Source organism: Eschrichtius robustus, chromosome 3 (genome assembly GCF_028021215.1).
Source record: "Eschrichtius robustus isolate mEscRob2 chromosome 3, mEscRob2.pri, whole genome shotgun sequence".
Taxonomy (NCBI): domain Eukaryota; kingdom Metazoa; phylum Chordata; class Mammalia; order Artiodactyla; family Eschrichtiidae; genus Eschrichtius; species Eschrichtius robustus.
Window position 1 is genome coordinate 55,924,493 of NC_090826.1, and position 27,670 is coordinate 55,952,162.

The 27,670-nt window shown below is 37.0% G+C and overlaps 1 protein-coding gene across 1 annotated transcript in view; it reads left to right on the top strand.

The window, feature by feature from the left end:
• Nucleotides 1-27,670, top strand: part of RAVER2 (ribonucleoprotein, PTB binding 2) — a 90,311-nt gene that overhangs the window by 50,755 nt on the left and 11,886 nt on the right. Inside the window, exons 9-10 of the mRNA XM_068540048.1 lie at nucleotides 1,343-1,454; nucleotides 2,817-2,953. Of these exons, the coding sequence (XP_068396149.1) occupies nucleotides 1,343-1,454; nucleotides 2,817-2,953 (249 nt within the window). The remainder of the gene's footprint in view (nucleotides 1-1,342; nucleotides 1,455-2,816; nucleotides 2,954-27,670) is intronic.

Consider the following 27,670-nt stretch of genomic DNA (forward strand, 5'->3'; position numbering starts at 1 on the left):
GCCTAGAGCATAGTAAGTATTCAGTATACACATATGAATGAATGAATACATCGTCATCTGTGATTTACATATCACAAGCAAATGTGGACTTTTGGGGGGCTTATGAAGATGTACAAGACAGCTTCCTCTGTCTAAATACAATAATATTGGCCAGATAAGGAACAAATGTAAGGAGCTTTGGCTCTCAAATATAGAAGAAGCTCTTGAGATTATGCTTTCTTCATTCTGTTCAGGGAACAAAATAAAAATTAATGTAAAAGAAAACATAGCTACTAGCATTAACCAACCTGAATTGTGTCTTATTTTAAAATCTTTACCATCCTAGAGTGAAAAGTAAAAATTCTGGCAGAATAATATGAAATATACTGAGGAATCAGCCCATGATTTTGTCTCCTTATTTTTCTGTTAAAGAAATACTAGAACCCTTACACCTAGCTATATAAAAATATACTGATATTGGGACTTCCCTGGTGGTGCAGTGGTTAAGAATCCGCCTGCCAGTGCAGGAGACATGGGTTCGAGCCCTGGTCCAGGAAGATCCCACATGCCGCGGAGCAACTAAGCCAGTGTGCCACAACTACTGAGCCTGCGCTCTAGAGCCTGCGAGCCACAACTACTGAAGCCTGTGTGCCGTAGAGCCCGTGCTCTGCAACTAGAGAAGCCACTGCAATGAGAAGCCCGTGCACCACAACTAAGAGTATCCCCAGCTCACCACAACTAGAGAAAGCCTGCGTGCAGCAACGAAGACCCAATGCAGCCAAAAATAAATAAATAAATAAGTTTATTTTAAATATATATATACTGATATCATATATCTTCAAGAAATATGAATTTCTAGGGTTATCATCTAAATGTTGAATTGGATTTTATTAAATCCATTTATTTTATTTGGTATTATTTTTAATACCAGAGATAAATAAGCTTTGCCTTTGTCATATGGCTGTGGCCAAATATTAAGTAAATATCTTGATAAGTAAATGTTGATGATAGTATTTCTGAAAATAAGGTATGGGATTTGTTTCTTCTCGTGAACATGAATTCTCTCCTGGTTCAAATGAGAAGGTTGTACAAGACTGCCTTTAGTTCTCTTTCAGTTCTAAAGTTCTGTGGTTCTAGAGTAGCTTTTTAAAACTAATTGAAAAAATAGTAGCAGGTGAAATGTGATCATTTTAATCAGTATCCAGAAATATTTCACAAATTTGTAGCTTCAAACATTAGGTTTCACAAATTTTTATCATACTAGACCAGATTTATTGAAGAAAAAGTATTTCTCTACTCTTCCTGCATTTTTATTTTCTTGTACCTCTTATTAAGCACCCACTCTCTTGTTTTTGATAAATAGGCTGCCTCTAAGAATCAGACTTCACTCTTGGGAGAACCACCGAAAGAAATTCGGCTCAGTAAAAATCCATACTTGAACTTAGCAAGTGTGTTGCCCAGTGTGTGCTTATCATGTAAGTAAGAGCTCAGTATTAGTATTTTGGAGTTTTATTGAATAATTTTCATAATGAGTTTTACTTTAATTTTTAACTTAATGGAAGCAAATAATGCCTATTAACCAATTAAAGCCCAAGTTATGACCCTAGTCCATAAATAGAAAGAATAACTAAATTAAAGCTTTTAAAATGCATTCTATTTTATTTAAGGAAAACTTTTTTTATAATATGTTATTAAGCATATAATCAATTTATTGAATTATTATGGAATCATGATGAAAATAATTGGATTAAGGAATTATTTGGCAATACTATAATTCTTTACAATATATATAGAATCATATTTCTAAAATATGAAGTTTAAACCTCTGTGTAATCTAATATAGCCAGAGTATTTGCCAAATACCCCCCAATATGTTAGTTACTAATAATCGGCAGAAGTGGAATTCTCATTTACTCTTTTAGAGGCCCTCCTCAGGCCTTCAATTAGTAAATTAAAACTATTAATTCAAATATAGTTTTAAGAGAAAATCACAAATGTGGTGTGCTCTAGGCACTAAGATATTCACTACAACATTGGTTTTCAATAGTGAAACATTGGAAAGTGCCTTAATGGTCATCAATAGGGGAATGGTTAAATAGTTTGTCATAAAATGGAATATATAATTGAGGGAATGCTACATGTACTAATATGAAATGATCTCTAAAGCAAATGGTTAAGTGGAAGAAGCAAATGTGTGCATAGAATGATTCCATTTATGTTTATTTAAAGCTATGTATTCTTATATGTATGTGTTTGAATGTGTAAATGCATAAAGTAAATCAGAGAAAATTAATTCTAAACTGTTACCTCTGGGAAAAAGAATAGAATTGAATGAAAAGAGGTGAAAGATAAATTTTGTTTTTAATATACATTCTTTGTATTTTATGAAGTATCCTCTTGAACCAAAACATTAATTTGTAATTAATTAATTAATTTGTAATTAAAAAAAATTTTCAAGCCAGAAAAAAATTTAATGTGCTTCTGGTATGCCTACTGTATTTTTATCTGATCTAAAAATTGATGGTTACAACTATTGCATTAATAAGAATGGTTAATTTACATTTCGTATGCCTTATTTCAGAGATTAGACATATACTTTTTAAATGTTTCCATCAAGATCATTTACCCATAAGGCAGGCTTCCATTTTTGTTGTTTTAAACAAACGAGACAATATCACATACTATATTTTTTTCCCTCAGGAGTAATAAATGTAGATATTTACTGGCAAACTAAAATTTGTGTTCTATTCGAGAATATGCTGAATTAACGGGTTTTGTACTCTGTAATTTATAATAAAACAACCTAACTGAAATATATGTATTGATTTTGCCTTAAGCCCCTGCAAGGAAAATCACTCTACAGAAGACTGGAATTGCAAGCAACATTCTGGATGCAATCTCTCAGGGAAGTGAATCGCAACACACATTGGAGAAGTGCATTGCTTATTCTCAACCTTTTGGTGATTATGCACAGGTACATGATTCTCAGGTTTTGATGATATATAGAAAAATTGCTTCAACTATATACTGAGTTCACTGGATATGAAAATGTGATTCTTGTAATATCATAAGGAATTAAAATTGCACTGATCTATACAGTATTTCTTGCTCGCCATTTGGAATTTTAGGACATGTTCAGAAGATTGCTAAATATGATTTTGCCTAGATATTTACATTGCATTGTTTACACCAGTGGTGAGCAAATGACAGACCAAATCCAGCCCACAACCTGTTTTGTAAATAAAGTTTTACTGGGATACGGCCACATCCATTTATTTGCACGTTGTCTATGGTGCGTTGTGCTACAACAGCAGAGTTGAGTAGTTACAACAGGTACTGTGTGGCCCACAGGATCAGATATTTACTCTCTGGCTCTTTACAGAAAAATTCTGCTGACCTCTGGTTTACACCAGTGTAGACCTGACTAAGAAACCCAAGGAAATGCCTCTGTTCTTCCCCACCGCTTGTGTATGTAGAGACATGATCATAACTAGCACTATTATGCTAACTCTTAAAACAATCAGTCAATCAATAACATTAAAAGTATTACATTCAAAAGACACACTTTGTCATTACTTAAATATGTCCATTTCGCTTTGGCCTTTTCTCCTTCAGCTTATTCTTGGTGGCTTAAGCTAAGAGTGTATATCGTGTTAGTAGTATATGATTATGTAATCATGAGAGTCTTATAATTAACAATTCTGATTCTTTCTTATTTCTCAGAGCAGTCACCTTCTCAGCTGTTTCCTGTCTGGGGGAGCAATACCTCCACTTTGCTTTTCTTAGAGCAGCTGTGTTGGCTTCACCTGTCTCTAATAAACTTAGAAAAGAAAACCTATGCAAATTCACTTAGAACAATTGATGCCTGATTATGCTTTTATGATAGGATACTAGAAACACAGGTCAAATGGATTCTGTAGAAATGGTGAAGCTGGATATAATGAAGTCTCTTATGTACCTGTGGAAAAGATGGAGAAATATGAATTGGAAGATGATGCAATTAGAAAGCAACATACCTATATTTAAGGAACAGTAATCATGAATTGATGCAATTTGGAAGGCATTTTCTTCTATGTTTCATAAAACTCCATCTTTGTTCCCTTATTTGTTAACATTTTAAGTAATGACTTAGATGAGAACATTAGTTATCTGCTGATTATATTTACAAGTGACAAAAGGCAAAGAAATTATCAGAGATGTGTAAAATCATTTATAAATAATTTATAGTTGTGAAAATTAGAAACAACCTAAATTTCCAACAATCTATAAGACTGAATAAACAAATTATGTCATATTTTTATCAGGAAATATAATGCAGATATTAAAAATCATGTAAAACAATGTGTAAACACATGGTAAATTTTCATAATCTATTTTTAATCTTAAAAATTTATAAAATATAGTCCTGTGCAATTCTAATTTTTTGGTTTTTTTTTTTTCACAAGGAACAAAATTTACTTTCATAAACAAGAGGAGCACAATAAATTTTTAAAAACAGTTAAATGTGTGATTTAAGCTTTAAAAGTTATTTTTATACTTTTTCATTTTTGAAATTTGTGTTGCTTTTCTCACTAGCAGTTTTGCTTGTTAGATTACTGTGTTTTATTATATACTTATATCCATAGAAAGACCTTTCCCATTTACTCATGGAGAAATTCTGTGATAAAGATGCCTTTGCATTGCCAGCCTTCCTCCTGCCTCTGCACTTGCTTAACCAGAGAAATTGTGGAGGTGTGCATCCTCTCTTGATTCAGTGTCTCCTTGGACATTCCCTACTGTTTCCTCATGCTTGTTCATAAAGTGAGATTTGTTTTCTTTCCTTGTGTTCTTTCCTTATAACCTAAACTTAATTAAATGTTACTAATTGAATAACTAGTAAAAGTTGGTCATGCTTTAGGAATTCCTTCTATTTCCACTGTTAGAATGCAGGAAAAGGTCCAAGGAAAAGAAACCAAGGTTTGTTTTCAACATTTACTGTATGCTTTGTAATATAAACATTTGATCTTTTTAACAATCTTGTGATATCTAAATGACCACTTCCATAATACAAGTGGAAAAGCATAAAGGGGTAAATAATCTTTCAAGTTTATGCAGTTAGTAAAGGATTTCTCTGATTCCAAAATCCACATTATTTTCCTTATACCATGGAGAAATTTCTTCAGGCGTGAAAGTAGTGTCTTATAGAAACGGTTTGGTTGTTTGCTTTGTACTAGCAACTGTGCATGAGGATTAGGAGAGATGGCTGTGTCAAAATATAGATGGATATAATACTCTTTATTTCCAATAAAACTATCACATTTAAAAATCCTAATTGGCATTCTAGTATTGGTGAAGCTACTTGTATCAGATTATCCCTCCTGCAGATAACGATTATTAAAATTGTATCAAATATGAAACAAAAACATTTGAAGGCCCTGAAGAATTAACAAAAGCAGGCAGAAACTGAAGGGGAGCCAGTCCTTGAAAGAGGAAAACTGCATTGGATGAGATTTATGTTTCTGTGGCTTTTTGCCTAACACCATCCCACCCCACTGCCAGTCTATGCAGAAAGATGCAGTCTTACCAGCTGATGGAGTCAGAGGACAGAGCTCAGGACTGTTAGCAAGGCTGGAAAGTAAGGGGGAAATCTCAGAAAAATCTCTGTGTAAACTCAGCCCAAATACACTTGACTGACTTTTGAACTTTGTGTGAGGGAGACTCCAGGGGACCTGGTGTCAAACACCAGATGGAAGGCTAAAGAACCATGAAGAGATTCAATTCCTTTCCAGCACAGAGGAGATAGTTTGGAGTTTGAGTTCATAAAAGTTGACTCCTTCTCAGAAAAGATCAACAGCCTTCAGAGGAAGGTTATACAATCCATAGTATCTATGAATATATCATCCACAATGTTCAGTAAACAAAAATAATTAGAAAGTTGAAAAAACAAGAAAATGTGACCCACAATTAAGGGGATAAGCAATTAATAGAAACTGATCCCAAGATGAACCAGATGTTGGTATTAGTAGACAAAGACTTAAAACAACTATTATAAACAACTATTATAAACAGGACTTAAAGGAAATAAAGTAAAAATGAGCAGATGGGGAATTTCAGGAAGAAACATAAACTTAAAAAAGAATAGAAACTCTAGAACTAAAAAGTACAGTATCCACCAAAAAAAATACACTGGATGGGCTTTGTAGAAGTTTGGAGAAAGCAGGAAAAAAGGTTCAATTAATATAAAGACAAATCAAAAGAAATAATTCAGTCTGAAGAACAGAGAGAAAGAGGTTGAAAACCAATAAACAGATCCTCAGGGACCTACGGGACAATATAAAGCAGTCTAAAATAAGTGTAATTGAGTCCCAGAAGGAGAGGAGAAAGATAATTGGGCATAAAATATTTGAAAAAAATAACGATAAAACATTTCCCATGTTTGCTTTAAAAACCTTACAGATTGAACAGAGTCAGAGAACTCCCCTGCAAAGCAGGATAAATAAAAACAAAATATTATGTTGGCACACCAGTTAATATGCTGAAAACCAAAGTTATAAAGAAATTATCTTGAAAACCATCAGATAAAAATAATGCATCTTATCTCAAGCCAGTTTCTCAACTTTGGCACTGTTGACATTCTGGGCTGGATCATTCTTTGTTTCAGTGGGGCTGTGCTCTACGTCGTAGGATGTTTAGCAACATCCTTGTCCTGCACCCACTAGGTTGCCCCTCACTGAGTATAATTGTGATTAAACAACTGGTAACTATGTGGGTAAATAAAAAAGACTATATATTTTCTCTTTTCTTAATTTATTTATTAAAGTTAATTAAACACAAAATTGTAACATTGCATGGTGCGGCTTGTAATGTGTGCAGATATAACACATTTGACAACAATAGTACAAAGGACAGTATGAGGTGAATGAAATTGTTTGTGGGGTAATTACATTTTACCTGAAGTAGAAAAATATTAACTCTTGAGTAGACTGTGATAAGTTATGGAATGTATATTGTAATCCATAGAGCAACCATTAAAAAATTCAAAAATTATAGCTAAAATGTCAACAGTTTAATTACAATGGAATTCTAAGAACATTTGATTAAACCAAGAAAAAAAAATGTCAGGAAAGGAAAAACACTAATTAGGATGAATAGAAAACAAATAGATAAGTGGTAAACCTTGATTGAATGATAATGATAGTTAAGTGAAAATTTACTACATCCTCCAATTAAAACAAAGAGATTGTCAGAGCAGGCAAGAATGTACACTTCTACCAATTCTATTCAACAACATAAACTTGGAGGTTTTAGTCAATGAAACAAGGTTTAAAAAAAGGTATGAAATAGGAAAGGAAAAGTAAAAATGTCTCTCTTTGCATATGACATGCCCGTTTACATGAAAAAGCCTTAAGAATCTAAAAAGCAACCACTAAATATAATAAGTAAACTTTGCTAGGTCACAAGATAGAAGGGCAATATACAAAAAATGAATTGTATTTCTACGTACTAGCAGCAACAGTTGGAAAATAAAGTTTAAAAAGAATTTCCATTTATAGTAGCACCAAACATGAAATACATAGTGATAAATTAAGAGAAGATTTGTAAAAACTCTACAATGATAACTATAAAACAATGCTGAGAGAAATTAAAGAAGATGCCTATGAATGGAGTGCTATACCATGCTCATGAATTGGAAGACTTAGTATTGATATGATGTCAGTTCTTCTCCTCAAATTGATCTAAAGATTCAGTGCAATCTCAACGAATTTCTCAGCAGCCTTTTTCTAAAATAGAAATTGAAAAGCTGATTTTTAAAATTTATATTGAAATGCAGCGGAATTACTCTACCCAAAACAGTCTTTACATAAAAGAACGAAATTGGAGGACTTCTACATGACTTCAAGATTTATTATAAAGTCATAGTAATCAAGACAGTGTGGTGTTGGCATAATGATAGGCAAATGGATCAGTAGAATAAAATAGACCCATACTTAAATGGTAAATTGATTTTGGACACAAATTTCAAAACAGTCCAATAGGTAAAAAATACAAATATTGTTAGAACAACTGATTATCAATATTGGAAAACATGAACCCGGACTCTTGCCTCACACTCTAAATTTAATTTGCAATGTATCATAGGCTTACATGGAAAATACAAGCCATAGATAACATCAACCAAAATGGCATAATAAGAACCTTCAAGCAGTGTCTCCTCCATAAAGGCATCAATAATGCAGGCAGGAATGATCAGAATAAACTTTTACAGAACTCTGGATATTAGCTAAAGGCATGAAGCAACCAGGGGAGTATTTAGTCAAGAAAAATGTCTGAATATTGGTAAAAACAGCTAGCTTTATGGTCTTTTAGCCAATCCAATTCCTGTTTTCCTGTCTCTTTCCAACAGCCCATAATCATAGTAAAAAACCAGGAAGCTGGTATCCACCAGCGTGGGCAAGAAAGGGTTGGAGCTCCACAAAGCCTCTTTCCCAGAGAACTATTATTTGACCTCTCTGCTGGTTCCCAGGAAGGACCCCACTTGCAAGGCTATTTTCATTTGACCTGACTCAGAGCTTGCCCTCAGGGGAGTTTGTTGAAAACATTTAGAGGAAATTGTTTAACTTTGTGGCTGCCTGAGGTGCTAGATAATATTTGGGGCAAAAAATAGGCTAACCAAAAAGCGTTAGAGGAAACGTTGGGGTATGAGATATCCACAAGGCCTTTGAAAAGCTCTGACGTAGCCTGGGAATCTTACAAGGCCATGCACACATGTAGGATTGTGCACGTGCTTGGGAAGAACCCAAGAAGGCCCTAAGCTGTCACTTGCAGAAGTGAAGGCTAAGGCAGAGTTGTCGGCTGCCTGGCTGAGTGTTGAAGGCTTGGCCCAACACACACATGGCAAAGTCTCAGAGACTTATTGGTTCCAGGTCTTAGGTGAATCATTAGGTGACCACTAAGCTAATGGAGTAGTCTTCAGTTACCACTCATAACAAAGGATACACCCTTAACATAATTACTTCAGAAAAGTCACTAAACAACCAGCAATAACAAATTTTGAAGGGGGAGTACAAACTGACTTCCAGAGTTGCCACATTATATCAGTTTTCAACAAAAAATCATGAGACATGCAAAGAAATAAGAAAGTATGGCTCATAAACAGTGGGAAAAGCAACCAATAGGAACTGTTTCTAAGGAAGCCCAAACATTGGACCTATTAGACAAAGATTTAAATCACCTATTGTAAATATGTTCAAAGAATGGAAGAAAACCGCATCTAAAGAACTAAAAGAATGTGAGAACAGTGTCTCACCAAATAGAAAGTATCAATATGGCAACAGGACTTATAAAAAAGGACCAAATAGAAATTCTGGATTTGAAAAGCATAATAATTGAAATGAAAAATTCACTAGGGCAGAGTAGCAGATTTGAATAGGTGGAAGAAATAACCAACAGATTTGGAAGATAGGTCAGTTGAGATTATCCAGTCTGAAGAATAGAAAGAATGAAGAAAAGTGAACCATAGCAAGTGTTGAGGAGGATGGAGAGAAATGAGTACCCTCATGCATTGCTAGGGGTGAGGGGAGTGTGCAATGGTGCAGCTGCTTTGGAAAACACTTTGGCAGTTCCTCAAAATGTTAAGCACAGAGTTACCATATGACCTAGGGCATAAACCTTAGAGAACGGACATATATGTCTACATATAAACCAGTACTGTACATGAATCTTCATAACAGCATATTTATAACAGCCAAAAAGAGAAACAACCCAAATGTCCATCAGTTGGTGAATGAATAAACAAAGTGTGGTATATCCGTACAGTGGAGTATTACTCATCCATAAAAGGAATGGAGTACTGATCTTTGTCACAACATGGATGAGCCTTGAAAGCATTATGCTGCATGAAATAAGCCAGATACAAAAGGTCACATATGATGCCATTTATATGAAATATCCAGAATAGGCAAATCCTTAGAGAAAGTAAACAGATACTGGTTACTATAGGGGCCAGGAGAAGTGGGAGTTGGGGGGTGTCTTCTGGAGTGATGAAAATACTCTGGAATTAGATCGTGGTGATGGTTGCACAACCCTATGAATATCGACAAATATTGAACTCTAATTTAAAAACATAAGCCTTAACTGTACTAAATAGAGAGTAGCATTTCCAGGCGTTGTTTTAGAGATCTTAAAATTGTCTAATGATAAACAAGCGAGTTAAATCAATTATTCCAGATCTAGTTCTTTTTTTTTTTTTTTTTTTTAATTTTTTTTATTAGCCGCACTGCGCAGCTGTGGGATCTTAGTTCCCTGACCAGGGATGGAACCCATGCCCTCTGCACTGGAAGCACAGAGCCCTAACCACTGAACTGCCAGGGAAGTCCCCAGATCTAGTTCTAGTTAGAAACCAGTTTCAAATGGGCTGCTCCTCCCATTTCTCTGGTTGATTATAGTAATTAGTGAGAATTGCCATTGAGCTGCAGTTATTTATTTTCTCAACAACTGCATTTCTCAAATGTTTGAACTGTTACTGAGAAAAGTTAAATCAGAAATAGATGTAGCTGTTTGAAATTTTGTTGTGCACACTCTTCACAGTGATAATAGCATATATAATCCTGTTAGTTTGAAAGTACAAGTGGAGTTTGAAAAGTCAGGTTCTGAGGTGGAGATAAATAGGTACATCTGTGTAATACAGTTGGAAGAAGCCCACCTTAAGGGAGAAGCCTTTGAGCTAATTTATTAAATATTTATTAAACACTAAATCTAACATCTAACTATAATCTATGAAAAACAAGACATTCCTCCCTCTTAGTAATGTAGGTAAAATAGGTAAAATTTCCCTTAAGTAACTTTTGTTTGACATAGACATTAGTTCTAATAACATAAAGAATAATGTGAGAACTATTTTAGCTATTTCATATCTTTTTAAGTCGTGGTTTTGGGTTTTCATTTGACACTTGCCATTAATGGGTAGCTGGTATGCCCTGCATTAGGGATGGCACTGTCTACTTGCATGTTGTACTCTTCGGTTGCCCTTGGTTACAGGGATCTTTCCTGCCAGGAAGCTGACTACCTGTTCCAGGGAATCAACCACAAAATGTATGATGAGATGGTATGATGAGGGAAGAGGAAACAAAAACAAAAAAATGAACAAAAAGGCCTGGCAATGCTTAGTCCTTTAATATAGCGCCTGATGCTGCCGGCTAATGGGCAAATAATGCAGAGAGACTTGCCAAAAAGAGTTTTGTGTGGTCTGTGATAGATCAGAATCTTGTGACAAGCACTAGTTATAAGAAATATTTTTTAAAACCCAAACTACTTTAACCAGTAACTATGGAACCACAGATTATATTAGCTCTAGACAGTAACTTGGGAAGTACATTAAAAAATGATTTTTGCTAAAAACTAGAATTAAGGAAAGCAAATTGTTGAAATGTATTTAAAGTTACCATCATTACTTTAAAATCTTTGTTTAGAAGCCAAATCAGTCTTTTAAGTGTTTGAAAAAACTCTACAAAAGAATAGTATACAGTATGAATAAATCTGAAGAGAGTTTTGAATTGCTATTCTGACATGTTTAATGTTTCAAGGGATTTTAATGTTGTGTTTTGATTTTTTAAAAGATTATTAAACATACTTAAATCTAAGATATATAATTTGTACAACTTGATATACTCAAACTGGTTAGGTGATGATCAAATTTTACTTTTTTAAAATGTAGTACAATACCTTTTGGAGGATCAGTCTTTAAATTGAAAGTTAAGGCTTAAAATTACTCATATGAAGAAAGGCAAGTAGCTGAGAGGCAAAAGTTAACATGAAAATGGAAAACATCTATGCATATGTATAAAAGAAAGACATTTTATTGTTAGTTTTATTATTAATGTCACAAAATGAAGCATATTGGTTTTAAAACATTTTTTTAACAACGGGAATAAAAATAAATAAAATTTTAAATAAAATTTTAGAAATGAACTGTTTAATGCAGAAAAGATAATCAAATTAATTCTTATTTCTTCAGGTATGAAGTCTAAAAGCTAGATTTGAAATTATAAAAAGGGATATTAGGGGTTTGATTCAGATTTTAGATGAACTAGTGCAGTTGGTCATTTCAGGTTTTCCATCCCATCTAACTCCACTCAAGACAAGACTTAGAAAAGATAAAGTAGGGCTAAAGGTGAAGGTGACACTGAGGAGTCCTACACAGAGGCAGAATTTTCTGAAAACCAATTTGATTTTGTATTTAGGAAGTTACATGCCAAGTGGTGACATTTCTTTAAGAAGAGCATTCATGGTGAAGGAATATCTTTAATTAGCACTGGTAGTAGATGAACCTAATCAAATTCACACTCAACATTAACATATCCCAAAGGAATCTCCCTGAGGAATATTCAAGATTCCATTTTCTCAAATTCTTATGAGCACTTTTAAAATAAGCCTTCGATTCAGTTATTGAAGTGAGCTTAAAAATTGAGCTTGAGATACATTGTAAGTATTAAACTTCGGCCATCACATGGAAGTAAAAGTTAGTCTACATTTACATGAAGATAAAAAGATGTGCTTTAATAAAAGGAAGAAAATGGGATTTCTTTTTTAATCCAAAAATAAAATGGCAGGTGCATAGTTACAGAATGGGTTTCATAGTAAATATGTGCAAATTTTGGATTTTGAAAAATAAGGCAGGGCTTCCCTGGTAGTGCAGTGGTTAAGAATCCGCCTACCAATGCAGGGGACACGCGTTCGAGCCCTGGTCCGGGAAGATCCCACATGCCGCGGAGCGGCTAAGCCCGTGCGCCATAACTACTGAGCCTGCGCTCTAGAGCCCGCGAGCCACAACTACTGAGCCTGCGTGCCACACTGCTGAAGCCCGTGCTCTGCAACGAGGAGCCACCTCAATGAGAAGCCTGTGCACCGCAACGAAGAGTAGCCCCCACTCACTGCAACCAGAGAAAAAGCCCACACGCAGCACCGAAGACCCAACGCAGCCAAAAATGAAATAAATAAATTTATTTTTAAAAATTAAAAAGAAAAATAAGGCAGATTAGAATAATGACAAGAATACTAAAGTGAGAAAAATTGGGTTGGATTCATAGCCCTACTATTGCATAGCCTGTGATTTTAGCCAAGCCACATAAGTTTTCTGAGCTTTTGTTTTCTCATCTCTTCAGTGGAGGTAATAATTCCCTCCCTGCCTACTGCACAGGTCAATGATACAGTGTAGGACATCATCAAATTACATGTTATCAATTCTTACCTCTCCAAATGTACTATGGTTTGGCTATTTGGTTGATCTGATTTCTACCTGAATACTAGACATGCAAAACTAGGGTATTACAGCTTCTCTCAGTGTCTTTCCTTTCTTTATCCTCTTCAAAGCATAAGTGCCCGTTGAAATTGTTTTTTTCAGATTTTCAAAGTATACCACTCTGTTCTTTCTCATCTGTAAATTCCTCGTAAATTTTAACCAAAATTTTGAATCACATATATATAATCTGTGTGTTTGCCCACATGCATATATCTAACAGCTTGGACAAGTTCAGTGGCCTCCTGGAGAGACCTTCTAATGCCTATCTCCTTTGTTGCCACATTTTTTATGAAGCTGCTTACTAATCTACAGATTCCAAGATCAAACATATCATTCCCTGTTTATAATTAATCAGGCATTAGCCTGGCATTCCAGCCCCTCCACGATTGAGGCCAGCTTGCCTTTCCAGCCTCATTTGCCACTATTCTCTTCCATGGACCAGCCACGGTGTCCCATCACAGTCCCATGATTTCCTGCCATCTGCCTTTGTCAGGCATTTACTTTCTCCTAAAAGGGTCATTCCATGTCTCCTCCTGTCCGTATCTGACCTCACCTCCAAATCTTAACTCAGGTGCCATGTCATCCATGAAACCTTTTCCTATATCTCTCAAACCCTCCACTCACATTTTCACTTCTCTGAAAAAGCTTTAGCACTTCACCTCTATTTCTCTTTTATATGGTGGCATTCTCCTTTGGAATGCTGTTTTGTGCTTTTCTTACTTCCCCTCCTAGGACGTGAGAACTTGGAGGGCACAGTCCAAGTTTCATTCATCTAGGTAACCCCATAGCAGAGCCCAGTGCCCTCAATAGTTAGTCTGTGAAGGAATAGATATTTATATCCTGCAAATATGAAATAGAAGGAAAAGTACTTGCTTGCTTTATACCTTTCCCACTTCTGTGGTTTTATTTTCTCCTTTTTGATGTTTCTTTGATAGCAATTTATTTCTCCCAGAACACTGAACTTTGTTTCAAAAATCTTAATCAACAACAACAAAAATCTTAATCAACTATCATTTCCCATTTAATCCAACAGTCCTTGCACTAAAAGTTAGATATCTTTGATAGAGTGTATTAGAAGAATTATCTTTCTCCCAGTATCATGTGGGCTACAATGACATTCATTTTCATTTCCTTTTCTTTTTTTTTTTTAATTAATTAATTTTATTTATTTATTTTTGGCTGCATTTGGTCTTCATTGCTGCTCCCGGGCTGCGGCGAGCAGGGGCTGCTCTTCACTGTGGTGCACGGGCTTCTCATTGCGGTGGCTTCTCTTTGTTGCGGAGCACGGGCTCCAAGTGCGCAGGCTTCAGTAGTTGTGGCATGCGGGCTCAGTAGCTGTGGCTCGTGGGCTGTAGAGCGCAGGCTCAGTAGTTGTGGTGAACGGGCTTAGTTGCTCCGCGGCGTGTGGGATCTTCCTGGACCAGGGCTCAAACCCTTGTCCCTGGCATTGGCAGGTGGATTCTTAACCACTGTGCCACCAGGGAAGTCCCTCCTTTTCTTACTTACAGTTTCCCATGCTGCTTGGTGAAGTTTTTTGCCGATCTCGTGCATCCCAGTTGGTTCTTTCTGTGAATGGTATAGCACAATTAGGAAATCCTTTGAATGAAAGCATCTAATAAATTTCCTAACTAGATTCTGAGAATAAGTATGGTATAGAAAGAGAGGAAAACTCAGGTGGTTGTTTTGCTTTATACTAAGACATGAATCATGGAATACTACATAGCAGGAAGAATCAGGGAAGAGCGTTGAGAGTGTGAGATTTCCAGATCTCAGAATAAGGTCGTTTTTCTCCCTCTTATTTTTGAAAAATGAATTGGGTTATAAAACAGGTAGTTTTTCAAAATTAAGCTAACTTAATGGACTGATCATTTATTAGAGGAAGAAAGCTAATGAGAAAAAAAAGTTCATTATACCTGAAGCGAAGGGGCTGTGGTCCAAAACGCAGTAAGATCACCAGACCAACAAAGGGACTACAATGGAGAAGGCAGCTGAAGAGAATAATGAAGTGGCATGATAGTGGGGAGAGAGGACTCAGAGGGGAGAGGCTCCAGCTAAGTAGGTAAGCATGCAATTTTGTTGCAGGCAGCCCTTATCTAGGGTGGAATTTCTTTTTTTTGTTGAGCTATATTGACATATAATGTATTAGTTTCACGTGACAACATGATGATTTGACATTTGTATATTTTGTGAAATAATCACCACAATAAGTCTAGTTAACATCCATCACTGCAGTTACAATTTTTTTCTCATGATGAGAATTTTTAAGGTTTCATCTCTTAGCAACTTTCAGATATGCAGTAGAGTATTATTAATTATAGTCGCTGTGCTATACATTACATTCCCAGGTCTTACTTATTTTGTAACTGGAAGTTTGTACCATTTGACCACTATCACCCATCTTGCCAATCCCCCAACCCTGCACCTCTGGCAACCACCAATCTGTTCTCTGTATCCATGAGTTAGGTTTGCTCTGTTTTGTTTTTTTGTTTGTTTGGCTTTTAGATTTCACAGGTAAGTGAGGGCATACAGTATTTGTCTTTCTAACTTACTTCACTTAGCAAAATGCCCTCAAGGTCCATACACTGTCACGAATGGCAAGATTTCCTTTTCTGTGGCTGAATAATATTCCTATGTGGGGTGTGTGTGTGTGTGTGTGTGTGTGTGTGTGTGTGTGTGTGTGTGTGTGTGTGTATTCCACGTTTTCTTTATCCATTCATCCATCAGTGAACATTTAGGTTACTTCCATGTCTTGGTTATTGTAAATGATGCTGCAATGAACACAGACAGATATCTTTTCAAGTCAGTTTTTTTGTTTCCTTTGGATAAACACCCAGAAGTGGTATCGCTGGATCAAAAGGTAGTTCTATTTTTAATTTTTTGAGGACTCTGCATAGTGTTGTTCATAGTGGCTACACCAATTTATATTCCCACCAACACTGTATGAGGGTTCCCTGTTATCCATATCCTTGCCAACACTTGTTATTTCTTGCCTATTTATTTATTTATTTATTTATTTATTTATTTATTTATTTATTTATTTATGGCTGTGTTGGGTCTTCGTTTCTGTGCGAGGGCTTTCTCTAGTTGCGGCGAGCGGGGGCCACTCTTCATCGCGGTGCGCGGGCCTCTCACTGTCCCGGCCACTCTTGTTGCGGAGCACAGGCTCCAGGCGTGCAGGCTCAGCAATTGTGGCTCATGGGCCTAGTCGCTCCGCGGCATGTGGGATCCTCCCAGACCAGGGCTCGAACCCACGTCCCCTACGTTGTCAGGCAGACCCTCAACCACTGTGCCACCAGGGAAGCCCTATTTCTTGCCTTTTTGATAATAGCCATTCTAACAGGAGTGAGGTGATATCTCATTGTGGTTTTGATTTGCATTTCCCTAGTAATTAGTGATGTTGAACATCTTTTCATGCACCTGATGACCATCTGTATGTCTTCTTTGGAGAAGTGTCTGTGTGTTTTTGTCTGCTATTTTGGTTTAGTGGTTTTCTATGTTTTTCTCAGTTTCATCTTTTTTATGTTTCTTGTCTCTGCTCTAGATTTGTTTTGTGGTTACCATAAGGTTTGTATAAATCATCTCATAGGAAAAACAGTCTGATCTCATGCTGATAGCATCTTATCTTCACTTGCCTATACAGGTTCCGTCCTTTTTCTCTTCCCCTTTTATGTTTTTGTTGTCTCAAATTATCCCTCTTTATGTTGTGAGTTTAACAAATTGAAGTAGTTACAGTTATTTTTTACTGCTTTTCCCCCCTTTATGCTATAATAAAGTATTTTAAAACCCATTCTGATATAGAGTTGCAATTTTCTGATTCTATCACCCTACTCAAAGATTGTGTACTTTTGCCTTTTTGTTTCTGGCAGAAGAGATCCTTTCAACATTTCTTGTAAGGCAGGTCCATTGTTGATGAACTCCCTCAGCTTTTGTTTATCTGGGAAAGCCTTTACTTCACCGTATCTGAATGATAACTTTGCTGGATAGAGTATTCTCAGCTGACAGTTTTTATCTTTTAGTATTTTGAGAATATCCACTCTCCTCTTGGCCTGCAGAGTTTCTGCCAAGAAATCTGCTGGTATTCTAATGGGGGTTCCTTTGTGGGTTACCATCCTTTTTTCCTTGGCTGCCTTTAAAATTATTTGTCATTGACTTTTGACAGTTTTAATATAATGTGACTTAGGGAAGGTCTTTTTTGCATTGAGGTAATCAGGTGTTCTCTTAGCTACATGACTTGTATATCCAGTTCCTTCCCCGGGTTTGGGAAGTGCTCACCTATTATTTCTTTAAATAAACTCTCTGCAGCCTTCTCCCTCTCTTCTTCTCGGATACCCATTATCCTAATGTGGCCCTTCCTAAAAGAGTTGGGTAGTCCTCATAGATTTCCTCATTTTTCTCTAGATCTAATTCTCTTTTTTCTTCTACCTGTGTCATTTATAGATTTCTATCTTCAAGCTTGCTGATTCTCTCTTCCGTAAGGTCTGCTCTATTTCCAATGCTTTCTAATGCATTTTTCATCTCGTTTATTGAGTTCTTCAGCTCCAGAATTTGTTTGGTTCTTTTTTAGATTTTGTCTCCTTAGTAAAGTATTCCTTCTGTTCCTTAATTTATTCCTGAGCTCATTGAACTTTCTTGAATTTCTTCATGAGAGCTATTTTGAATTCTTTATCAGTTAGATCACAGTATTCCATGACTTTGCTTGGTTTATAGAGAATTGTCATTTTCTTTTTTGAATACAGTGTTACTGTGGGTTTTCACGGTGCTTGGTGAGTTGTTCCTCTGCTGGAGCATTTGAAGTAATGAACACCTTTCTTCTTTAGGTAAAACTTTTGTTTTTTCTTTTTGCTTGATTTTAATGATTCAACAGTTTAGAAATTAGCGGGCTCTCCTTTGTTTTCCGGTAGGTGGCACTATAGCACAAGTTTTTCATTTTCTTACCTGAGCTGCTTCTGGTTATATGTGAGAGTCAGCACTCTATCTGTCTGTCAGAGGTGTCGCTCACCCAGTGCCCTCCTTGTCACTGCTGTGCCTCTAGGGTTTTGGTGCCTTGCTGCTGCTAGTGTCACCTCCTGAGGCACTGGGGTGGTGGACATTTCTGCCATGCATGTCCCAGACCTGAGTTGCAGGCTCTGCTACTGCAGGGGAGGTGAGTGGAGAACTGGGGTCACAGGCCCCTCTACTATGTCAGGGGTTATTGGGTTTCCAGGTGCCACCGCTGTGGGAAGGGGTGGGGGGCTGGCTGCTGGAGTTGTGGGTGCCTCTGTGGCTGAAGGGGCAGGACACAGCCCCCATTGCCACTGTCGCCAGGTTACCTGGGGCTGTGAACAGCACGGTGGCTGGGAGGCTGGAGTCTCGTATGCTGCCTCCCCTGCTGCTGCTGGGTTCCCTGGGCCTGCAGGCTCAGCTGCTGTGCCTGGGGGAAGGCAGGATGGCAGGTTCCCCTAGTCTCACCTCCTCTTTGTGTTCCAATCCACCCACCGTTAGATGCATAGATGGGTGGAGTTCTCCAGCATCCTGGTGTACTGGGCAGAGGCACCATTTTTGAGTTGTGTATGTTTTACAGGTTATAGATTGAAGGGGAGAGACAAAGGGAATGTCTCACTCCAGCACGATGCTGATGTCACTCATGTTTTGTTTTTGATGTCACAGTTTACGTCTCTTTCTCTTATGTGTCCATTACAAATCACTGTAGTTATTTTTACAACTTTTGTTTTTTAACCTTCACGCTAGCTTTGTAAATGACTACTTCACTATCTTTACAACATTAGATTACTCTGAATTTACCATATATTTACCGTTACCAATGAGATTTATACTTTCGTATGTTTTCCTGTTACTAAATGGTACCATTTCATTTCAGCTTAAAGAAGTCCCTTTAACATTTTTTGTAAGGCTGGATTCATGGTGATGAAATCCTTTAGTTTTTGCTTGTCTAGAAAACTCTTCATCCCTCCTTCAATTCTGAAAGACAACTTTGCCAGATAGAGTATTCTTGGCTGGCAGGTTTTTGTTTTTGTTTCTTTTTTCTTTCAGCACTTTGAATATATCATGCCACTGTTCTGGTCTGAAAAGTTTCTGTTGATAGTCTTACGGGGGCTCCCTTGTATGTAACAAGTTTTGTTTTTTTTTTTTCCTTGCTGCTTTTAAGATTCTCTTCTTGTCTTTAACATTTGACTTTTTAATTATCATGTGTCTTGGTGTGAGTCTCTTTGGTTTTGTCTTATTTGGAACTCTCTGGGATTCCTGGATCTGGGTGTCTATTTGCTTCCCCAGGTTAGGGAAATTTTCAACCATCATTTTTTCAAATAACTTTTCTGCCTCTTTCTCTCTCTTCTCCTTTTGGGACCCTTGTTGGTGTCCTGTAAGTCCCTTTAAGCTATCTTCACTTTTTAAAATTCTTTTTTCTTTTTGCTGCTCTGATTGGATGAGTTCCACTGCCCTGTTTGAGTTCACTGATCCTTTCTTCTGCTTCACGTAGTCAGATGTTGAGCCCCTCTATTGTATTTTTCAGTTTAATTCCTGTATTCTTCAGGTCTGTGGTTTCCGTTTGGTACTTTTTTATATATTCTCTCTCTGTTGAAATTCTCACTTTGTTCATCCATTGTTCTCCTGAGTTTAGCGAGCATCTTTACAACCGTTATTTTGCACTTTTTATACAGTAAATCCCTTACCTCAATTTCATTAAGGTCTTTTTCTGAGGTTTTATCTTGTTCTCTCATTTGGAACATATTCCTCTGTTTCTTTATTTTCCTTGATTCTCTGTGTTGGTTTCTATGCATTAGATAAAATATACACCTCTCTCAGTCTTGAAGGAGCAACCTCTTGCAGGTGATGAACTTTATCATTCAGTCCTGCCCTAGCTCTTGGTTGTCTTTTGAACCTATGATTGTCCAAGCAGCCTACTTCATTCTTAGTGGCTCCCAGAAGCTGAGAGTGTGCCAAGACCTGTCAGTGTCCCCAGGGGGGGATCTTAGTCAGCACCTAGATTCAGGCTGATTGGAAGCCAGACCTTCAGGCAGCAGTTTTTAAAATATGCAAATATGCCTATTTCAGGGGAAGACTAGGAGATGGGCATTCGTCTGCTCCCTCTGCAGTGAGCCCTGTGGTGATAGCCAGTTAAGAACTGTTTCTTTGTTTGCTACCATCCCATTGAACCTATGAACACAAGCCCTGCTGGCCACCAGAGCCAGGCAGTCAAGGGGTATCCCCTGGGCAGCAGCCACAAAACCCGGGGTACCAGGTATGTGCCCTTTCTCAGAGACACTGGTGACCTCAAGGGAGGCAGAGGAGAATATGAAGGTGGCACCTGACAACCTCCACTTTGGAGACTATTTCAGGAGGCCCCTAGATGTGTGTTAAATTAGATGTCTGCCCCTCAGGTTAAAGTTTAAGATAAGGAAATAGGTCTCTTTCTCAGAAACATTGGACGCTCTTCAGTTGACTGCCTCTGCACTAGGCCCTGGGGTGGGTGACTCTGTGGAGCCCTTTCAGAGCTGTTTCTCAGATTGCTATAGCCTTGTGGATCTTGTGGATACAAGCCCCATTGGATCTCTAAGCTAGATATTTTGGGGGCTTGTCTCTCAGACATAGGTCTTATAAGTTGAAGTGCCAACCAATGTTCATAGCAGCACTATTTGCAATAGCCAAGACATGGAAGCAACCTAAATGTCCATCCACAGATGAATGGATAAAGAAGATGTGGTACATGTGTACAATGGAATACTACTCAGCTATAGAAAAGAATGAATGGACCTAGAGATTATCATACTAAGTGAAGTATGTTAGACAGAGAAAGACATATACCATATGATATCACTTATATGTGGAATCTAAAATACGACACAGGACTTCCCTGGTGGTGCAGTGGTTAAGAATCTGCCTGCCAACGCAGGGGGACATGGGTTCGAGCCCTGGTCTGGGAAGATCCCACATGCCCCAGAGCAACTAAGCCTGTGCGCCACAACTACTGAGCCTGTGCTCTAGAGCCCGTGAACCACAACTACTGAGCCTACATGCCACAACTACTGAAGCCCGCGTGCCTAGAGCCCGTGCTCCACAACAAGAGAAGCCACTGCAGTGAGAAGCCCACGCACCGCAGCAAAGAGTAGCCCCCGCTCACCGCAACTAGAGAAAGCCAGCACACAGCAACGAAGACCCAACACAGCCATAAATAAATAAATAAATAAAATTTTTAAAAAATATATGACACAAATGAATCGATCTATGAAACAGAGACTCAGAGACATAGAGAATAGACTTGTGGTTGCCAAGGGGGAAGAGGGGTGGGGGAGGGATGGATCGGGAGTAGCAAATGCAAACTATTATATACAGAATGGATAAGCAACAAGGTCCTAGTGTATAGCACAGGGGACTATATTCAATATCCTGTAATAAACCTTAATGGAAAAGCATATGAAAAAGAATATATATATACACACACATATATATTATATGTAATAACTGAATCACTTTGCTGTATACCAGAAGCTAACACAGTATTGTAAATCAACTACACTCCCATAAAAAATAAATTTAAAACTGTTGAAGTGCCAGATTGGGGTTCTCAAACCTTTCACTTCTCAGGGAGATGCTCAGGGTTGTGACTTCCCTCCCAATCGTGGGTTGCTGCTCTGAGGGTGGGGTTTATGGTGAGATCGTGTCTCAGCCCCTCCTACCCATTTTGATGTGTTTTTTTTTTCTCATTTGCTCACTGTGTAGGAGTCACTTATCTAGGTTTTTGGTTTCTTTCAGAGGAAATTGCTCCATATGTAGCTGTAGATTCGGTGTGTCTGTGGGTGGAGATGAGTTCAGGATCCACCTGCATCACCATCCTGAACTGGAACTGGGTGGAGTCTCTTGCACCCATCAACCCAGTCTTAATGATTTATCACCTCACAGCCAGCCTCCTTTGATCCTCACTCCCACCTGTGCCCTTTCTCATTATTTCAGAGCAAACATCGGATATATTTATATACTTTATTACCAGGAAAAATTTTGACACAAGAGTTAAAACCAAATTCTTTGCTAATCTGTTTCACTTTGTGACGCACTCCTTTAAATGTTATGTGAAGAAGGATTTTACTGGATTGTCACAATAGTAGACCACATCGAAATAAAGTGCCAAGATAGATGGATTTGTGATTTTCAGTCTTCTGTCATCCTTTTGGTTTTTTTTTAATTTCATTATTTTCTCCAGCTTTACTGAGGTATAACTGACAAATAAAATTGTAAGTTATTGAAAGTATACAGCAATATACTGATATACATGTACATTGTGAAAGTGGTCTCCTCACTGACTAAATTAATGCATCCATTAACTCTATTCGTGAAAACATGCAAGTTTTACTCTCAGCGAGTTTTAATTGTACAACACAGTGTTAACAACTACAGTCACCATGTTATAAATTAGATTTTCAGACCTTGTTCATCTTATGACTGAAAGTTTGTGCTATTCTACTAGCCTTGTACTATTTCCCCCACCCTCTAGCCACTGGCAGTCACTTTTCTACTGTTTCCATGAGGTTGACTTTCTCTTTTTTTGTTTTTAAAAAAATTTCATTTAGCATAATGCCCTCCAGTTTCATCCATATTGTCACAAATAACAAGATTTCCTTCTTTAAAGCTAAATAATATTCCACTGCATGCACGCATGTATGTATGTATACACAGAGAAATGCAAATTACTATACACACACCACATTTTCTTTATTTTCTTCATCCATTCATCTGTCGACACTTAGGTTTTCTCCATACCTTGGCTGTTGTGAATGATGCTGCTGTGAAAGTAAGAGTACAAATATCTCTTCAAGTTAATGATTCTGTTTCCAAAGGAAATCAGAATATGCTCCGAAGTGGGACTGCTGGATCATACGGTAGTTCAACTTTTAATCTCCATACTGTTTTCCATAGTGGCTGTACAAGTTTACATTCCAACAAACAGTGCGCAGGGTTCCCTTTTCTCCACATATTTGCCAGCATTTGTTATCTCTTGTCTTTTTTATAATAGACTTCCTAACAGGTGTGAGGTGGTTTTGATTTGCATCTCCCTGGTGATTAGTGAGACTGAGTATTTTTTATGTATCTGTTGGCCAGCTGTATTTGTTTTTGGAATAATGTCTATTTAGGTCTTTTGCCCACTTTTAAATTGTGGCTTTTTTTGGCTATTGAGTTGTGTATGTTCCAAGACTATTTTGGCTATTAATCCCTTAACAGATATGTGGTTTGCAAATATATTCTCCTATTCCATAGGTTGAATTTTCATTTTGTCGACGGTTTCTTTTGCTGTGCAGAATCTTTTTAGTTTGATGTAATCACACTTGTTTAGTTTTGCTTTTGTCACCTTTGCTTTTGCTGTTAAATCCAAAAAATCATTGCAAAGACCAATGTCAAGTAGCTTATTACCTGCTATGTTTTCTTACAGGAGTTTTATGGTTTCAAGTCTTACATTCCAAGTCTTTAATCCATTTTGAGTTGACTTTTGAGTATTTTGTAAAAGTGGTCCTGTTTCATTCTTTTTCATGTGGCTATCCAATTTTCCAAACACCTTTTCTTGAAGAGGTATCCTTTCCCCATTGTATGTTCTTGGCCCCTTTGTCATAAATTAATTGACCATATAGCATGAGTTTTACTTCTGGGGTCTCTATTCTGTTCCAAGATCTGTGTGTCTGTTTTTATGACTGTATCATACTGTTTTGATTACTGTAGCTTTGCAATATAGTTTGAAATCAGGAAGAATGATGCCTCTAGCTTTGTTCTTCTTTCTCAAGATTGCTTTTGCTACTTAGGGTTTTTTCAGGTTCCAACCTTTAGGATTATTTATTTCTACGAAAAATGCCATTGGAATTTTCATAGGGATTGCATTGAATCTGTAGATTGCTTTGGGTAGTATGGACATTTCAATAATATTAATTCCTCTAATCCATGAACACAGAATATCTTTTCATTTATTTGTGTCATCTTTCCTGCAGTTTTCAGTGTACAGTTTCTAACCTTGGTAAAATTTATTCCTAAGTACTCCTAATTTCTTTTTTGGATAGCTCATTGTTAGTGTATAGAGAAGCAATTGATTTTTGTATATTGATTTTGTATCCTGCAACTTTACTGAAATTGTTTATTATTTCTAACAGTTTTTTGGTGGATTCTTTAGGGTTTTCTAAATATAATATGTCATCTGCTAACAGTGACAATTGTACTTCTCCCTTTCTAATTTGGATGCCTCCTATTTCTTTTTCTTGCCTCACTGCTCTGGCTAGGATTTCCAGTACTATGTTGAATAAAAGTGATGACAGTAGATATGCTTGTCTTGTTCTTGATCTTAGAGGAAAAGCTTTCAGCATTTCATCATTGAGTATGTTGTCATCTGTGGGTTTGACATATATGGCCTTTATTTTGTTGAGGTACAGTCCCTCAATACCCAGTTTGTTGAGAGTTTTTATCATGATTGGATGTTGAATTTTGTCAAATGCTCTCTCTGTATCTGTTGAGATGATGATATGATTTTTATCCTTTATTTTGTTAATGTGGTGTATATCACGTTTATTGATTTGTGGGTATTGAACCATCCATGTACTACTGGAATAAATCCAATTTGATCATGGTGTATGATCCTTTTAAACTATTGTTGAATTCAGTTTGCTAATATTTTGTGGGGATTTTTGCATCTATGTTCATCAGGAATATGGGCCTGTAATTTTTTTTCTTGTAATGTCTTTGTCTGCCTTTGGTATCAAGGTAAAGCTGGCTTTGTAAAATGAATTTGGAAGTGTTCTTTCCTTTTCTGTGTTTTGGAAGATATTGAGATGGATTGGTATTAATTTGTATTTAAATGTTTTGTGGAATTCACCAGTGAAGGCATCTGTCTCTGAACTTTTTTTTTTTTTTTTAAATTTATTTTATTTATTTATTTATGGCTGTGTTGGGTCCTCATTTCTGTGTGAGGGCTTTCTCTAGTTGTGGCAGGCGGGGGCCACTCTTCATCGTGGTGCGCGGGCCGCGGCTTCACTTGTTGCAGACCACAGGCTCCAGACGCGCAGGCTCAGTAACTGTGGCTCACAGGCCCAGCTGCTCTGCGGCATGTGGGATCTTCCCAGACCAGGGCTCGAACCCGTGTCCCCTGCATTGGCAGGCAGACTCTCAACCACTGCGCCACCAGGGAAGCCCTCTGAACTTTTTTTGTTGGGAGGTTTTTGAATACTGGTTCAATATCCTTACTAGTAGTTTGTTCAAATTTTCTGTTTCCTTGTGATTCAGTCTTGGTAGGTTGTTTCTAGGAATTAGTCCATTTCTTCTAAGTTATCCAACTTGTTGGCATATAAGTATTCATAGTGGTCTTTATGATCTTTCGTATTTCTGTGGTATCAGTTGTAATATCTCCTTTTTCATTTATACCTTTATGTCAGTTCTCTTTTTTTCTTGGTAAGTCTAGTTAAAAGTTTGTCTAGTTTATTTCTTTTAAAAACCAGCTCTTAGTTTCATCAATCTTTTCTGTTGTCTTTTTAGTCTCTATTTCATTTATTTCCACTCTTATCTTTGTTACTTCCTTCCTTTTGCTAGCTTTGAGCTTAGTTTGTTGCTCTCTTTCTAATTCTTCCAGGTGTAAAGATAGCTGTTCAAGATTTTTTTTCTTCATGTAGTTGTTTATCACTATAAACTTCCCTTTTAGAACTACTTTTGCTGCATTTCGTAAGTTTTGCTATGTTTTGTTTCCATTTTCTTTTGTCTCAAAGTATTTTTTTGATTTCTTCTTTGATCCATTGGTTATTTAGGAACATGTCGTTTAATCTCCACATATTTGTGAACTTTCCAGTTTTTGTCTTGCAATTGATTTCTACTTTGATACAATCATGGTTGGAAAAGATGCTAGATAGGGTTTCAATTTTTTTAAATTTATTAAGACTTGTGGTCTAACATATGATCTATCCTAAAGAAAATTCCATGTGCATGTGAGAAGAATGTGTATTCAGTTGCTGTTGGATGGAATGTTGTGTTATGTCCTTTAGGTTCATCATGTCTAACATGTAGTTTAAGTCCAATGTTTCCTTGCTGATTTTTCTGGCCAAATGATTCATTGTTGAAAGTGGAGTATTCAAGTCCCCTGATATTGTATTGCTATTTTTATCTCCCTTCACAATATTTGCTTTATATATATTTAGGTGCTTCTGTTTTGGGCTTATATTTACAATTGTTACATCCTTTTGATTAATTGACCTTTTTTTTTTTTAACTTTTTTATTGGAATATAATTGCTTTACAATAGTGTGTTAGTTTCTGCTTTATAACAAAGTGAATCAGTTATACATATATATATGTCCCCATATCTCTTCCCTCTTGTGTCTCCCTCCCTCCCACCCTCCCTATCCCACCCCTCTAGGTGGTCACAAAGCACCGAGCTGGTCTTCCTGTGCTATGCGGCTGCTTCCCACTAGCTATTTTATACGTTTGGTAGTGTATATATGTCCATGCCACTCTCTCACTTTGTCCCAGCTTACCCTTCCCCCTCCCCATATCCTCAAGTCCATTCTCTTGTAGGTCTGTGTCTTTATTCCCATCTTGCCCCTAGATTCTTCATGACCATTTTTTTTTTTTTTTTAGATTCCATATATATGTGTTAGCATATGGTATTTGTTTTTCTCTTTCTGACTTACTTCACTCTGTATGACAGACTCTAGGTCCATCCACCTCACTACAAATAACTCAATTTCATTTCTTTTTATGGCTGAGTAATATTCCATTGTATATATGTGCCACATCTTCTTTATCCATTCATCTGTTGATGGACACTTAGGTTGCTTCCATGTCCTGGCTATTGTAAATAGAGCTGCAATGAACATTTTGGTGCATGACTCTTTTTGAATTATGGTTTTCTCAGGCTATATGCCCAGTAGTGGGATTGCAGGGTCGTATTGTAGTTCTATTTTTAGTTTTTTAAGGAACCTCCATATTGTTCTCCATAGTGGCTGTATCAATTTACATTCCCACCAACAGTGCAAGAGGGTTCCCTTTTCTCCACACCCTCTCCAGCATTTATTGTTTGTAGATTTTTTGATGATGGCCATTCTGACCGAATTGACCTATCTTTGATAATGACCTTCTTTGTCTCTTGCTGCATTTTTTTTTAATGTCTGAAACATTTATATTAACATATTTCCATACAAATAACCCAATGAAAGTTTAGTTGTTTTGTTTGTTTTTTTTTATACTGCAGGTTCTTATTAGTCATCAGTTTTATACACATCAGTGTATACATGTCAATCCCAATCGCCCAATTCAGCACACCACCATCCCCACCCCACCGCAGTTTTCCCCCCTTGGTGTCCATATGTCTGTTCTCTACATCTGTGTCTCAACTTCTGCCCTGCAAACCGGCTCATCTGTACTATTTTTCTAGGTTCCACATACATGCGTTAATATACAATATTTG